At 38.1% G+C, this 17027-nt stretch overlaps 2 protein-coding genes and 1 long non-coding RNA gene across 3 annotated transcripts; 1 reads left to right on the forward strand and 2 right to left on the reverse strand.

Annotated features, from left to right (window-relative positions):
- Window positions 1-8486: 8486 nt before the first annotated feature.
- On the reverse strand, window positions 8487-9826 carry LOC133711387 (uncharacterized). The gene is made up of 2 exons (XM_062137519.1): window positions 9735-9826; window positions 8487-8827 (listed from the first exon to the last, which is right to left on the reverse strand). The coding sequence occupies exons 1-2, from the start codon at window positions 9754-9756 to the stop codon at window positions 8487-8489; spliced, it is 363 nt and encodes a 120-aa protein (XP_061993503.1). The 5' UTR covers window positions 9757-9826.
- A 948-nt stretch (window positions 9827-10774) lies between these two features.
- Window positions 10775-13923, reverse strand: LOC133712850 (vicilin Jug r 2.0101-like). Its single transcript, XM_062138971.1, has 8 exons — window positions 13455-13923; window positions 13066-13293; window positions 12357-12904; window positions 12091-12266; window positions 11925-12005; window positions 11564-11839; window positions 11159-11450; window positions 10775-11052 (listed from the first exon to the last, which is right to left on the reverse strand). Exons 1-8 carry the CDS (start codon window positions 13859-13861, stop codon window positions 10868-10870), a joined length of 2193 nt encoding a protein of 730 aa, XP_061994955.1. The 5' UTR covers window positions 13862-13923; the 3' UTR covers window positions 10775-10867.
- A 189-nt stretch (window positions 13924-14112) lies between these two features.
- LOC133712851 (uncharacterized) lies at window positions 14113-15761 on the forward strand. Its single transcript, XR_009847629.1, has 2 exons — window positions 14113-14575; window positions 15274-15761. It is a non-coding gene; the product is annotated as an uncharacterized LOC133712851 (long non-coding RNA).
- The last annotated feature ends 1266 nt before the right edge of the window (window positions 15762-17027 follow it).

Genomic DNA, 17027 nt, shown 5'->3' on the forward strand with positions numbered 1-17027 from the left:
TGAACTTGTAATCAGTGATTCAGTGAATCAGTGTTAAGGATGTATAAAAACACCCTCCTTTTAATTTTTGTTATTATAATTCTAATAGAAAATGCAATTATATATCTGATATCTATATATGATAAGATTTGACCTAGGATAGGTATTTTTTTGTTCCTTTCCTCGCACCATCTGGCAATGGGAGTTGATTATCCCAAATAACCAACATGTTATATGTATATCTTGGTTAGCTATCTTCAACCTCCTAGTGAAATTTATTCAGTGACCATAATCATGCACTTGCTAGTTTACATTCGATCGTCCCGAAATCCTTAAATCGATTTCCATGTCACATGTCAATGCAGTCTTCGGAATCATTTGCATACTCTGGATTAAATGGAACGATCATTTTGAAAAAATCACCCAAATTTATATTCACGTACTCATTGTCTTATTTGTACTATGCAAACAAAACCAATAAATTATTCTGGTAGTTGGAACTTGTCATTTCTTTTACAATTTTTTTTTCGCACTAAAAATACTAAAAGCTCTTTGGCCCAAAAAAAAAAAAAAAAAAAAAACTCATTCTTTCTCTACATCAGTTGCCAACTTCTACTTCAAACGTCTTCTTAGCTAGTACTGATGGTCTGCTTGTGCTACACATGGTACAACTTAACTGAATACTGATAAATGAACAAACCTGTATTTCACTGATCTGATCCTTTCCTCGTACGTTGGATCCCTTTCCTCTTTTTCACGATACTTCTGCTGACACATTCTTATGCATAGCTGCGGTTCTTGACTCGTTTTGCATCTGTCCATGCATTTCAAGTGTACTTTCCCTTTATCATAATCAGGGTTAGAATACCAAAGACTCAAGTAGTATTCTTCCCCCTGTTCTTCTAGACAAACTTTTCGGCACAGCTCCGGTGATCGGGCCGCAGTAGTACCACTCCCTTGGCAAATTTGCATGCACTGCTGGTACTGCTGATGTTCCCGCAGGCACCTGCTTTGGCATTGTTGCAGCTCTCGCATCTCTTCGCAACGTCGCTGGCATTGAGCGAGCTCGGAAATTGGCTTTTTGTAGTCGGGTACCACCTCACAGTATCCGGCATACAGATACTTGCAGTTTTGAAGACCGATGCCGTCCGCTCCCTCACAGATGCGGGCTATACAATCGGTATCGTATTCAGTACTACTGAGGGTTTCATCGCCAAAAGTGAAAGAGGTAAGCAAAACCGAGGAAGAGAAGACGATGAAGAAGAAGAGAAAAGGAAACCTAGCTTTCATGAACTCCATGCTTGGTAGCTACCTAGCTAGTTATTATTTGATATTAATTAATATAGTATGATGACGCCGACCCCTTTTATGATCTTTATTTTGTGGATACTTGTATAGAAGCTTGAGGTACGTGGACATTTGGCTACGCACATTACATGCATCTTGACTAGTGTCCAACCGGACAAATTTGACGTGAGCTCATGGTGACAAGTGGACGAGGTGGGACAAAATTTTACATGTATATCCTTTTATGAGTTACTTCATCTATTTTTGGTCATGGACCGGATGAGTCTGATATCATCCCGACCTATCTAGTTTTTTTTTTTTTTTTTTTTTTTTTTTTTTTTTTTTTCGGATCAAATCATCATCCATACTTCATTTCAGGAAGGAAAATTACAAGCAGGGATGCAATGTAGTACAAAAGCCAATAGACCTACTTCTAACTCAAGTCCGATCCACTGATCTGGACATACCTTCCAAATTCTACAAAACAAAAAATGGAGCAAAACTCTCCAGAACACCAGTAAGGCTAACAAATGACAAAAAACCGGCAGCCGGGCCACATCGTGGTTTGAGCCAACGCCGGCGTACCAACTGAGTCGTGGCTCAGACTCGAGTAGGAGGAATACGCACCAGTCATCTCAGCCTCGTCGGCTAGTGAATACACGTAATAGGATCTATTTAGAGGATCAACATCACAATAGGCGAAGGTGTTTGAATGCATTGAAGCCCAACAAGACCCAACAGCGGGTCGACCACAATCAAACAACAGAAATCTAACAACAAAAACTGGAAAAAACTGAAAAAAACAAAAGGAAAAGCGGCACTCCTCCTGGGTCGACACAACCAGTCCCAAAACTGGGTAGGCCCCAAGGCCCAAACCAGATGAGCCCAGTCCAAACGCAGGAGAACTCCGGCCTCTGCTACCATCGGAACCTCCGTAAGCCGTCCCTCAGAAACTCCACCAAGCCTACCATCAGTTGCAGATCAAGAGCAAAACCACCAGCCCAACCCTCCGCAGCCATCGAAGCCTCCTTTTCCAGATCCACAGCCCACCACACTTTACCTCAAACAACCCCTGGAACAGCTCACCGACGACCCGATTGATGATCCGGTCAGACATCAGATCCACCAGAGGTCCTCAACACAATCAGGTGTGCGCCCATACAAGTCCGATCTGACAACCAGATCGGGACACAGAACCCCCCCAAACCCTCCTCAACCCCAGCGCTGCACTCGGATCTCCCTTCCTTCATGGCCGACGGCGGATCTGCAACAACCACACACTCTCCTCCTCACCACACCAACACACCAACCCGAAATGGTAGACAAAGGCTAAAGCCAAGCAAAAAGCCGCCTCCAAAACACCTCTCCCGGCCGAGACGCAGCAGCAGGAACGCCGGCGGCGTTCGACCGGGAGAGAAACCACTCTCTCTCTGTTTTTTCTTTTTTTCTAGGCGCGTTCTTAGGCGCGTGTTATGGTTTTTTTTTTAACCTATCTAGTTGAAATTGATGTATGTGATTACTATAGACACTAGTTTCGTTGTGAACGAATTAATAAATGGGAGCATAATTTGTACAAAATTGGTTCGGATCCACTGCTTTTCTTTTTCTTCTTTTTGGTGTAAGATGCAATTTATTTCTGAACATTTAAATACTTGATCATATATAGCAACTCTGATATTTAAAGCAGCAAGAACATTTGAAAAACTGTTCATGCAACTTCTGCAGATATAACTAATAATGATTTATGATCAATTATGAATTTGCACGTATGTAGATTTACATATACAATATAATTAACATGGCTATGTCAAATTTAGAATTGATATTCAAAGTAACTTAAACATGAAAACAGAACTTCATATAGCAACTCAGATAATTAAATCATCAAGAACAATAATGACAAAGTTTACATATTCAATTTCTGGAGAAATTGTTCTATAGGAACAAAATGTATTCTGAGTTCATTAATATAAACAGATTCACATAAGTAAGATAATAACTATGTCAAATACAAGATTGTTATTAATCAGTAACATGAATCATAAACAAGAAACACAATCTGCAGCAAAGCAGGAATTTAAAGTTAAAACAGAATCTAAAAGAACATGTAATACTAACACGATGATGTGTTAGAACTACACTAGTCTAATGCTGTAAATCTATCTCAGTAAGAGCACATGTAAACAATGTTATATACGTGAACTTTATTTAGGATTGCAATAGTAAACGCATAGTATATTAAGATTGCAGAAACATATCTATCCTAATATATATATGAACTATTTAGGAGTGGTATACTAGTCGCATCCTAATATAGGACTGAAACTTCATATCTCTCCTGATATCTGCAATGTATATAAACTGTACAGTATGTAAAGGAGTCTTACACGATGCACTTGAACCATTCATCTTAGTCTTCTCCTGATTCCACCTCCAGTATTCTCTTAGTATGATGGGACTAATTTATGAGAACAGATTGTGTATCAGAAGGGACCAAAACGTTATATATAGCAATGTAATAACAGTTTCTTCCATCAAGAAACTGCCATCACCCTTTAACTGCTATTTCAAATATATAACTTCTTGCAACTGTCCTAATTTGATTTTAAATCAATCCAAACAGATTAGGATAAGTACTTAAACTTTTTTAAATCAATCCAAACACAAACTCTAACAAATACGTTTACTTAAGTGTATATGCTGTACATACAAGGTTTCTATGTAATGTCTTGTTCATCAGGTTTTCTAACAATCTCCCACTGAACTTGACATTGCTTAGAAATTGATATGTGCATATACATGTATCAGTTAGCTAAATTGTGCACATTCAGTTTGTATTCCCTGTCTGTTCCAAATTCTGTCAATCATGTTTGCTGTAAAGAATCATAGAACAACACAATGAATCAGAGAAAACATTAGTGTTCCATAATCACATTGTAGCAACCAAAATCACATGAATCATCCTTATTACAGCTGCACTGTAATCAAGCTTAAATTATCATACCATATATGATATAAGCATGCATAATGTCCTACCAAAATTTCTAATCATATAGAACTGAAGCAAATTATATTTCACTCGCCTAATATCATGAATTTGCATATTTGCTGTTTATAAACAACAATCTGAAATTGTACAACTCAATCATGCAAATACACAATGAAGTGAAAACTCAAGAATGTAATAATACTTAACTGATCATTATCTGAAAATCCATAAATAATAATACACAGCAACGAGTGAGATACCATCAGACTTCATCAGGATTGAAACTGTCCAACACTCCCATATTTTTGGTGTGTCTAATAAAATCAGAAACTGCCAAGGTTTTTGTCAAAGGATCAGCCAATTGATCTTTAGTTCCAATCTTCACTACCTCTATCTCCTCATCTCTGACACTTTCTCTCACTGCAAAGTATTTCACATCAATGTTCTTAGAACCTGAAGACCTTTTATTATTCTTTGAAAAGAATACTGCAGATGCATTATCACAGTAGATTGTTATAGGCCTTGACACAGATTCTACAATCTTTAAGTGAGCAATGAAATTCTTCAACCATAGTGCATGCCCAGTAGCTTCAAAGATGGCTATATATTCAGCCTGAAAGGTTGAAGTTGCTGTCAGAGTTTGTTTAGCTGTTTTCCATGAAATTGCTCCTCCAGCCATAACAAATATATAACCTGATGTCGATTTCAAGTCATCTGAATCTGACTTGTACGATGCATCAGTATAAGCTTCCACTTCAAGTTCTTGATCTTCAATTCTTCTGTAAACCAACATGTGACTTTTGGTTTTCTTCAAATACCTCAATACTTTCTTACCAGCCACCCAATGTGCATGACCTGCACTTGACTGATATCTTGATAACATATTCACAGCAAAGGATATATCTGGCCTTGTACACACTTGAGCATACATCAAACTCCCAACCAATCTAGCATATGGCATGTTCTGCATATTCTTCCTCTCTAATGCATTCTTAGGACATTGACCTTTATGCAACTTGTCTCCTTTTGACATTGGTGACTCCCCTAAATTACAATTCTGCATCCCAAATCTCTGAAGTATTTTATCAACATAATTCTTTTGAGACAAGCCTAAGGCATACTGTTTTCTATCTCTTGTTATCTCAATCCCAAGAACATAATGAGCCTCTCCCATATCCTTCATATCAAACTGATTTAAAAGAAAATCCTTTGTTTCTTTTAATAGGCAAACACTACTACTAGCAAGCAAGATATCATCAACATACAAAATCAACAATATAAAGTCACTCCCACTGGTCTTCAAGTAAATGCACTCATCCAGTTTATTTTCCAGAAAACCAAATTGAGTGATTACTTTGTCAAACTTCAAGTACCATTGTCTTGAAGCCTGTTTAAGACCATATATTGACTTTCTAAGTTTGCATACCTTGCTGTCATCTTCTACAAAACCCTCAGGTTGCAGCATGTATATTTCTTCATATAGATCACCATTCAAAAATGCAGTCTTCACATCCATATGTAGTTCCAGATCATAATGTGCTACAAGAGCCATGATGACTCTAAATGCATCTTTTGTTGAGACCGGAGAGAAAGTCTCATTGTAGTCTATGCCTTCCTTTTGATTATACCCTTTTGCAACTAGTCTGGCCTTATACCTCTCAATATTCCCATCTGCATTTCTTTTAGTTTTAAAAACCCACTTACAACCAATGGGCTTAAAATCATGAGGCTTGTCCACTAAGATCCACACTCCATTCTGCGACATGCTTTGCAACTCATCTTCCATTGCTGATTTCCACTTCTCACTATTTGAGGATTGCATGGCCTCCTCAACTGAAATTGGATCACCTTCAATCTCCCAAATCAATTTCCTCAATAGTCAAATATAATTTGTATACATCTGGTATGGCAGATTTCTTTTCTCTTGCAGATCTTCTCAAGGTTACAGGCTGTGATGCTTCTGCAATTTCTGTGGTCTGCATTGCAACTCTGCATTCAGCTTGCTTATTATGTTGTGTTGGCATTGTATCACTTGCAATTGGCTCACTTTGTTCACCTGTGATAGTGTTGACATGATCCACAACATCTGCACTTGCTTGTTGTGTTACATTTTCACCCTCTGCACTTGCTGGAACAAGATTCAACGACACTGAGTTGTCTAGGATTGAAGTATTACTACAGTCCTGATCTAGGACTATTGTATTGCTGTGATCCTGATCTAGGATTGATGTATTGCTGCAGTCCTGATCTAGGATGCGAATGTTACTGCAATCCTGATAGACAAACCATTTCTCCATGTCGTCTTCTGCCTGTGATGAACTTTTATCCATTTCTAAATCATTCCTTGCACTGTTATCAAACACCTCATCATAGAATGCAGCTCTGTGAGATTCCATTATTCTTGTTCCCTTTCCAGGACAATAGAACTTGTATCCTTTAGACTTCTCAGAATAGCCAATGAAAAATGCACTGACTGATTGAGAATCCAACTTTCCATCTGCATTGCTGTGAATTCTAGCCTCTGCTTTACATCCCCACACATGAAAATGATTCAGACTGGGTTTATATCGACACCACAACTCAAATGGAATTTTGTGAACTGCTTTGGTTGGAACTCTGTTACAAATATAATTTGCAGTCTTTAAGGCTTCTCCCCACAGAAATTTTGGAAGTCCAGACCTGAGTATCATGCATCTAACCATGCTCATGAGAGTTCTATTTCTTCTTTCTGAAACTCCATTTTGTTGAGGATTGTATGGAGTTGTATACTGAGCAACTATCCCACATTCTTGCAAAAATAAAGCAAACGGGCCTTTATGTTGCCCTTGTTCTGTATACCTTCCAAAATACTCACCACCTCTGTCAGACCTGACAACTTTGATAACCCTGCCTGTTTGTTTCTCAACCTCAGTTTTATAAATCTTGAAGGTTTCCAAAGCTTGTGATTTTTCAGAAATAAGGTAAACATAACAAAACCTAGAAAAATCATCTATGAAAGTTATAAAATAACAATTTCCACAGATTGTGTTAACAGGAAAAGGACCACAGACATCAGTATGGACTAAATCAAGCAAATTTTCACTCCTTTTTGAACCAAAACTCCTAGAATTAGTCAATTTACCCTTTAGACAATCTACACAGGTTCCAAAATCTTCAAAACTCAAGGCTGGTAAGATCCCTTGTTTAACAAGTTCTCTTAACCTTTCTTTAGAAATGTGGCCAAGTCTTTTATGCCACAAAAAGGATGAAGAATCACTGAATTTTCTTTTGGAACCAGATGCTTTATCTAAGAAGAAAATATTCTTGCTGTCATTTTTACCAGAAAACACAGTTTCACAATTGACAAGCCAATACCCATTTAAAATATTTGCTTCACCAAAACACACAGAGTCATAATAAAGCAACATTAATTTATTATCACTAGAGAAACTACAACCATTGTTAGCAACAAATTGAGAACCTGATATGAGGTTTCTCTTTATACTAGGAATACAATACACATTATTTAGTTCTAATACATAATTATTCCTAAACAACAACTTGACAACTCCTATAGCCTTCACAGCTACTCTTTGACCATTTCCAGAACACACCCTTGTTTCATTCTTATTTGGGATTGTTATCCTTGATAATCCCTGTAAAGAATTCACAACATGAATGGGTGAGCCAGTGTCAAACCACCAAGAGTTATCATGAACAAAATCATTTGACTCAACACTAAAAACAGGTTTTGAAAGAAAAGCACCTCTTTTAGTTAGCCAAACTTTGAAACCCTCACAATCTTTCTTAAAGTGTCCAGGTTTCTTGCAGAAGAAACACTTCAAGCCACCTGCAGGTTTATTTTTAAACTTAATGTTGTCAGACCTCACAGCATATGTTGAAGTACCAGTTGAAGTGCTTCCTTTGTAGTTGTTGTTGCCAAACCTCTTCTTCTTGAACTTTGAGTGGGACATGAGATTCACTGACACTTCTTTTCCCTTATTTTTAATTTCATCCTCAACTTCCACACAAAGGGAAATCAGTTCATTCACACTCCACATTTCCTTTTGAGTTTTGTAAAGTGTTTTCAGTTGATCATACTCATCCGGTAGTGATTCCAGCAACAAATAAACAAGGAATGGATCTTCAATAGCCATGTTTAGTCCTCTGAGTTTTCCAGCAATGTCAGAACCCTTCAATATATATTCTCTAACACTCCCTTTTCCATTGAACTGCAACCTCATGAGAGATTTCATAAGCTTTCCAGTTTCTGCTTTGTTGGAAACCTTGATTTTTCTGCAATGGAATTGAAGAACACTTTTGCAAACTCTGAGTCTGGAATACCTCCTATCACATTCTCAGTTATGCTCTTCTTGATCATGATCAGTGCCATCTTATTGTGCTTGTACCACTTCTCATATTTTTCTTTGCTTTCCTTGCTTGCAGTTGCGGGCAATGCTTCTGGTGGATCTTCTTTCAAAACATGATCATAGTCTAGAACTCCCAGATTCAATTCAATGTCACTCTTCCATTTCTTGAAATTTGAGCCATTCAGCAACTCAATCTGACTTATGCTCATTGGAAAGTGCATTGCTGTATATGAAATTGATCAGTCAAAATCTTCTAGTGTATCATGATACTAGAATAATCTGAATGTCCCAAAACAAATGAAATTCATATATGAATGTCATTTAACTGAAACTATATGTATATGCAGACAAATGAAACTTTTCTATTTTCAAGACCTGACATCCTTTGTGGAGTACTCATCTCTAATAGTTTCTGAATGTTCATCTATCTAAAATATACAAGACTATGAAACCAAATGTTTGATGTAGATCTCTTTGGAAATCATACTCAAATTTAATTTTAAGTCTCATAATCTCATTCTGATGAAACTGAATACAATGTAATTGCTATATATTGGCCACTTTGACAGCACTTTATTATGCAACATATAATTGAATTCATACTAAATATTTCATCAGCATATTAGATCCTTTGGAATGTTCATTCATGGGACCACTTTGGCAGCACACAACATGATGAATTTCTCAATGAATCAAATATCATAACTTGAAACAAGCATATACATCAATCACTATTTATCAGACATGAATTATATATGTAGATAACTGTATGCGGATTACAACAAAATTCCCGGAAATCGTTTCAAAACAAATTTGTTGAAGTAGCAATAACATGTAACTCATCTAAGCATAGATTGCTCTGATACCAATTGTTAGAACTACACTAGTCTAATGCTGTAAATCTATCTCAGTAAGAGCACATGTAAACAATGTTATATACGTGAACTTTATTTAGGATTGCAATAGTAAACGCATAGTATATTAGGATTGCAGAAACATATCTATCCTAATATATAGATGAACTATTTAGGAGTGGTATACTAGTCGTATCCTAATATAGGACTGAAACTTCATATCTCTCCTGATATCTGCAATGTATATAAACTGTACAGTATGTAAAGGAGTCTTACACGATGCACTTGAACCATTCATCTTAGTCTTCTCCTGATTCCACCTCCAGTATTCTCTTAGTATGATGGGACTAATTTATGAGAACAGATTGTGTATCAGAAGGGACCAAAACGTTATATATAGCAATGTAATAACAGTTTCTTCCATCAAGAAACTGCCATCACCCTTTAACTGCTATTTCAAATATATAACTTTTTGCAACTGTCCTAATTTGATTTTAAATCAATCCAAACAGATTAGGATAAGTACTTAAACTTTTTTAAATCAATCCAAACACAAACTCTAACAAATACGTTTACTTAAGTGTATATGCTGTACATACAAGGTTTCTATGTAATGTCTTGTTCATCAGGTTTTCTAACATGATGGACTAGTGCCTGTGTCCATTGCTCTTCTCCAAGATCCACCCTTTAGTCTCAGTTTTGTGATGGGACAAAAGAATATGAGTTATGGTGTTCTTGCAGGGATCAATGTAGACTGTATAATCCTCTTATATAGACAAGGCAAATGAGGCAGTTCCTTCCATGAAATTGTCATATAACTGCCATATTTTGTCTGATTAGATTAATCCAAATAACCATACAATTTGAATTTCAAATTCAAACAGATCATAATCACCAAACCAATTTTTGATTACAGTCTTTATGTGTTTATATGTGTCACTATTTGAACTCAAAGCATCTCCTATATATCAGCTTAAGTAGTAATTAATGCTGATATCTAGTTCTAATGAGTTTTACATTTGGGAGGTTTAGAGGTGAGAAGAGGATTTCTTGATCTTTACTGTTCTTGTACGAATGTTTGTTTGGGGTTAGTTTTCTGAGCTTAGAGTAATCAAGTATATACTTATGTAACTAGATAAATAAATGGAATCCAAAATAGACCGTGGATTTGAATCAAGGATTAAAAGTGAATGAACAGAAACAGAGAACGGAAATGTATTTATTTCATGTGGCAGAGAGCTAGAGCTATATTTTTTTTCAGACAAAAGCTCACTCTACATGAGCTCGTACTTGCAAACTCTAGCACAGCCTACCTACTACTGCTGCTGCTTTACATACTATTACTAATTGGATTTTATTACATCATGCTGCGTACATTACTCTCTCCCTATAGTACTGCTTATATCTATTTAAAAGCCTGCAAATGCCAAAATTGAAGATAAGGGCTCGTCTCTGCCTCCTCTCTGCTGCTGGCTCTGCCCTGTCGGGGCGAAATAAGATTCCCTCTGCCTGTTGATGATCTGCTCCATCTCTTGCCCGAAGGTCAGTTGCTTAGCCTCTCTCTCCATCTCCCTAATCGGGTTAGCCTCTCTCCCTGCAGAGAAAGGAACATATCATGTGTTAGTAACCAACTAATTAATCAGCAAGGCTAAGGATTTTCAATGTGTTAATTCATCTCAAAGCATGATAAATTGAGCTACCTGCAATGAAGTTCCTCTTGTTGTTTTGGGCATTGATTCCAAATCCCAACATTTTCAATTGTTGGTTTTGGGCAACTATGGCAATGGGATGACCTGCTGGGATAACGAAAACATCACCCTCTGATACATCAGCTGTGACCTTCATCTGTTCTCCATGTTGTTCTACTTCTTCCTCACCCATTTGGCTCTGGCTTGCCATGTGTGGGCATGCCATCTCGACCCGTCCGCTTCCTTCCACAACCAGCACCACGAATATTGCTTTAGAATTGTAGTGTGGCAGCATCATAGCTTCCTGCAACATTTCCCAAAATTAATTTTACCAAGTTTTCAGAAGACATTTTACTAACACATGTGCCCCACTATAACTTATAGAATATAATAATTTTCTTTCTCTGATTTACTTACATTGTTGACTTCAACGCAAGTGACTGAGACATCCATGTCCTGGAGCTGATCGAACTTCTCAGGGCGAGCTTCGAATAATTTGCCGAACTTGTTGGCCTGGATGGGCTTTTGGTTTCGAAGATTGAATGGACCCTTGCCAGACTGACGGCCTTTGCTCCTGGGCGAAGAAGCGTGCTGACTCAATGCCTGGAGTTGTTGTGGTGATGCCCTCATCACCATGCCTTGCCTCTTCTGCTGTTGTTGTCCAAACACCCTCTGTAGCTGATCGCTTGGGGTCTAGTCACAAAATTATTCGAGCCTAGTTAGCGTCATGTAAATCAGGTTAGTACCAAGTGAATGAAAAATAAGAACTGAAACTTACATTGAAGGCTGATTCAAGAATGTCATCGCTGAAAACGTTGAAGTATGAGTCTAGGTCTTGAGAACTTGCAGGGAAGAACTCCTGCAGCAAATTAAGCAATGTTATACAAAACTAGTTACCTTAATTTTCCAAAATAAGAATCCTGATTCTTTTCCTGTTTGATTACCTCAAATCGTCCAGGAGTGTTGACTGGCTGCTTGAGCTTTGCAATTCTTAGAGTCTGATCATTGTTGTTGTTAACAAGGTAGACGATAGCCCCTGCAGGAACTCTGAGGACATCACCCATTTCCATGTTGAACGACTCTTTGTTGTCTTGCATCAACATTGTACAGGTGCAACGTCCTGCAATATCATATTTATAAAGCAATTAAAGTTGTGGTTTTATATTGTTTATAAATGACTCAATTGTTAACAGAAGACGTCCTTACTCACCATTGATAACAACGAAAATAGATTCAGCATCACAATGGTGTGGGAGGACGAAAGTGTTGGGCTTGGCCTCGATGATGGCTAATCGGTAGTTCCTAATGCCGCGAAGAAGCTTATTTTCATTCTCGGTGAACCTCTCAAGAACATACATCCCACCTTCTTGAGACCTGAATTTTTGCTGAAACATGTCCGAGGGGAAGTAGTAAGGGTTGTTCATTTGGCTCTGACCCCGAATTTGCTGGTCCTCCCTTTCTCGTCGGTAGTTCTGGTCCTCACCCTGTTGACCCTGCTCAAGTTGTTGCTGGCACCTTCTTTGGCACTGTTGTTTCTGTTGTTGATCCCCACGTTGTTGCCTCTGGCAGCGTTGCTCACAGATTTGTTGACGCTCTCGCTGGCTCAATTGCTGTGCACATTGCTGACGGCACTGCTGCTGCTGCTCTTGTTGGCCCTGTTGCCTTGATTGGCAACCCTGTTGGCACTGCTCAAGTTTTTGTTCGGGATCTCTTGATGTGTTAATGTCTAGTTCTCCTTGCTCGAGCTGCTGCATGCACCTGTGTTGGGAGGTTAAATTTTAGAATGAGTGAACCAATCATGCATAAATAAGAACATAAATGAACTTGTTAGCTGGAAAAATACGAGATAACTTTTATAATACTAAATACAGTGACATAACATAATCCATATAGATATTTTGACAATTCATTTGGATCACCTTTTTTGGCACTGTTGCTGACCACTGTCTTGCATCTGACAACGTCTTTGGCAGATTTGTTGACGCTCTCGCTGGCTCAATTGCTGTGCGCATTGTTGACGGCACTGCTGGTGCTGTTGTTGGCCTTGTTGCCTCGATTGGCAACTCTGTTGGCATTGCTCAAGTTTTTGTTCGGGATCTCTTGATGTATTAATGTCTAGTTCTCCTTGCTCGAGCTGCTGCATGCACCTGTGTTAGGAGGTTAAATTTTAGAATGAGTGAACTAATCATGCATAACTAAGAACATAAATGAACATGTTAGCTGGAAAAATATGAGATAACTTCTATAATACTAAATATAGTAACATAACATAATCCATATAGATATTTTGACAGTTCATTTGAATCACCTTCTTTGGCACTGTTGCTGACCACTGTCTTGCATCTGACAACGTCTTTGGCACATTTGTTGGCGCTCGTGCTGGCTCATTTGTTGACCGCATTGTTGGCGGCATTGCTGCTGCTGTTGCTGGCCGTGTTGCCTCGACTGGCAACTCTCCACGCACTGCTCAAACTTCTGCTCAGGATCACGAGAGAACGGGGTTCTGCTACCGCCACCGCGGCCTCCCTGCTGCTGCATCCGCTCTCTGCATTCTTGCTGGCACTGCTGCTGTTGAAGTCCGCGCGGCATCTCCTCCCGGCATCGCCGCTGGCATTGCTCCAACTGCTGGGAAGGATCCTCATGATGATAAGCAAGAGAGAAGGAGATTGAGGCGAGGAGAAGAGTGGAAAGGAAAAAAGTTTTGAGTATCGCCATGGTTATTGCTTTTGATGAGTCTGGAAAAGCATAGCCGAGTGGTGAGGCATTTATAGGAGGCCAAGGCTTTGCGTGCAATGTACATTTGTCTATTGAAGTTACATGCAAGGTGACTAGTGTCCTCTGTATGGGACCGATTGAAATTGAAGCTCACTACGTCCGACTTGATCGTCTTCACGTGAAGAAGAGAAATAAGGACGAAATGAAACTGTGGGGGTTCATATTCTGAGGAACTCTGAAGCGTGGAATCGGGGTTGGTATTGTTGTAAATCATTATGGCTATATCATGTAAATAGATATAGGGTAAATCATTATGTTGTTATAGGCTTACCCTTTCCATGTTTTATGGATGACTTTAGGAATCCTTGTTTTATGGAGGACTTTAGGGGTCCTTGTTTTATGGAGGACTTTAGGCTACATGTTCCCTATCTTCCACTATATGTAGTCCATTTCTCATCCATGTTATGAGGAGAAAAACAGAAAATACTACACTTATTATCTGCATCTAAACTCTCTCTCTCTCAAGTTCTTAGAAGCAAAGCTCTCTCCATTTTCTGAAACACTTTCTATGTTAGTTTTACAACACGTTATCAGCACGACTAGCTCTAGGATTCGGATTGCCGATCGACAAGAGAAGAGGTGAATAACTCTTGGGTTGCAGAAAAGAAGAGGTTCATCATTCAATCAACATCAATCTACCAGCTCTACAACCAAGTATGTTTTTCCAAGCAAAAACAGATTTTACTGTTTCAGTTTACCTTCTGTCCTCTGTGTTCCCGTATTTATTTAAAATAGTAATTCAACTCCAAAATTCACCAAATTTTGTATGCTAGAGCCTCTGTGTGTTTACTGCATCTCTATAATTTTTCATATTTTTCTGGGTTGTTTTGGTTGGGATTTTGGTTTGTTTTTCGACTTCTATTCAGTAGAAGCTGCAATCACGATTTATGACTTTTATTGAAGCATCTAGTTTAACTTAATCATCTATGAGAGACACTTATTTCTCTTGCACTATAATTGGCATAATGGAATGAGTAAAAGGAAAATCAATAGCTTTTTAATTTAGCTATTAATTCATGTATATTGTGACAAATATCTATAAATACTTGTTTGGACTTTGTGATAATGATACATCTTTCCTTCATTATTTATTATGATAATGTTTTGTGGTGTTACCTGCTCATATTAAATTTAAATATTTTACCCGCTTAAATTCTTTGCATTAGAATATATATGTGCGGAATGCAGGTACTTAACGAACCGGAAGTTCACACACATAAACATTGAACCAAAATTTCATACATAAATATTGAACCAGAAGTTCACATATAGTATCGAACCTGTAGTTTTGACAACACTGAAATATTATGAATCTTTCCAAGTAGGCTCACCCAATTCGATGTGATGTCTAGGCAAGATACAATGAGGCTGTGTACTTAAGAGAGCCTCGCTCCACCCAAACCTCATACTCTTACCTGGTCGTATTTAATTGGAGTTACCAAAAGGGTTGAGTAATAACTTTTCATTCCTTGGCAGACCAGCTTGAGCCCAGCAGGCCCACTCTCCCTCTGCGGGACCTAGCAGCCCAGCAGGCCTCACACACCATTTAAATTACGCATGAAAGGCCGGGTCACAAGCCCGCAGACTAAGCCCGATAGGCTTCACTATCAAGCCCATTCCTTTGGTCCAGCAGAATCAAATAAAAGGAAAAATGATTTGATTCTACTGAGATTTGAACCCAGACAATGTACATGTCATTATGGCTATTGCAAATAAATTCACCATATTTCATATGTGTAATTAATTGCCAGAAGCATTTATTCACATAATTGTGTGACAATTAATATGTTATATTACTAGCATGCAATTAATATCTCAATTGATTTGTGATTTCCATTTATTCAATTTGTGAGATATTATTTCAATTTGCTCTATTCAATATTATTGTGTTACTTGTCTAAATTTTCGCACTAGAATATATGTGTAGAAAATGCAGGTACCTAATGAACTAGAAGTTCTAAATGAACCAGTAGTTCATACACATATCGAACTTGTAGTTTCGATAATGCCATTTAAGAAACTTGAAGTTTCCTTCATAAATTCACCACACATGATAAAACCAGTAGATTTTACATGTTTAATCCGATTTTTCATACCATGTTATAGAACCTGAAGTTCCTATTAGTTGCTTATGGACGATATTACCCAAAGCACTAAGATTATTTGTTCCTTTCCTGTAAGAAATACCAAATCTCAACAAACTTGACTTTGTTTCTTTGGAGGTTTCCGGAAGAAACTATCTAAAGTGGTTCAAGATGTGATAATTCATCTAACTGCAAAGAAGATGAGATCAACAATCAATGCTAACAATGTCGTCATTGAGGCTTTTAATATGAGTGCCATAATTTTCAAAGGAAACATATGGAGAAAACACTCCAAGTTGAGTATCCGATGAAAAGGATACACAGATTCTTTGGGTCACTCTAGAAGAGCACTTTCACCATCAAATGACCATTTTCTTGCTTGAAGCAAGACATGATTGGCAGAACGAAATTAGCCCATATGACCGTCTGCCACTTGGCCAAAGCCCAAGAGGCCATGTAATCAGGCTCCACGTGGCCAAGGCCCACGTGGTAGGAACCATGATGCCATAACTCAGCAAGCCCGAGTTGAAAGGAACACTGGTCCGGCCCGCTGCCACCAGAATCGATCAGCATGATCTTTGTTATCAATGTGGAGGAATTGACTGCTGGTCCCGCACCTGTTGTGCGATAGCCTAAGCAGTAGATGAGTATTACGCCAGTCGCAGAACTCGAAATACCAACTTTATTAAAGGGTCATTTTCTATCGATTCCACACTAGAGATCATGGATTTTCAGGCAGTTACTGAACATACCGAGGATTAGAACTCGAAGACATGGGTATAATTGGCCCCTTGTGCCATATCTATTTCATCTTAATGAATGAAACATCTTCGGATTTTGGTGATTTATGTTTTCAATTATTTTGGATTATAGAAATGTGGTTATGTTCGAATATATTTAATTCAATAAACTTATTCATACATGTGATCCATTGAATTAAATAAATGAATAGGCATATTCTATGGGGAAGTTTGTTGTCCGGTTAAAAGTGCTATTACACACACCATACTCCGAGATCGGAG

The sequence above is a fragment of the Rosa rugosa genome, chromosome 5 (assembly GCF_958449725.1).
Source record: "Rosa rugosa chromosome 5, drRosRugo1.1, whole genome shotgun sequence".
Taxonomy (NCBI): domain Eukaryota; kingdom Viridiplantae; phylum Streptophyta; class Magnoliopsida; order Rosales; family Rosaceae; genus Rosa; species Rosa rugosa.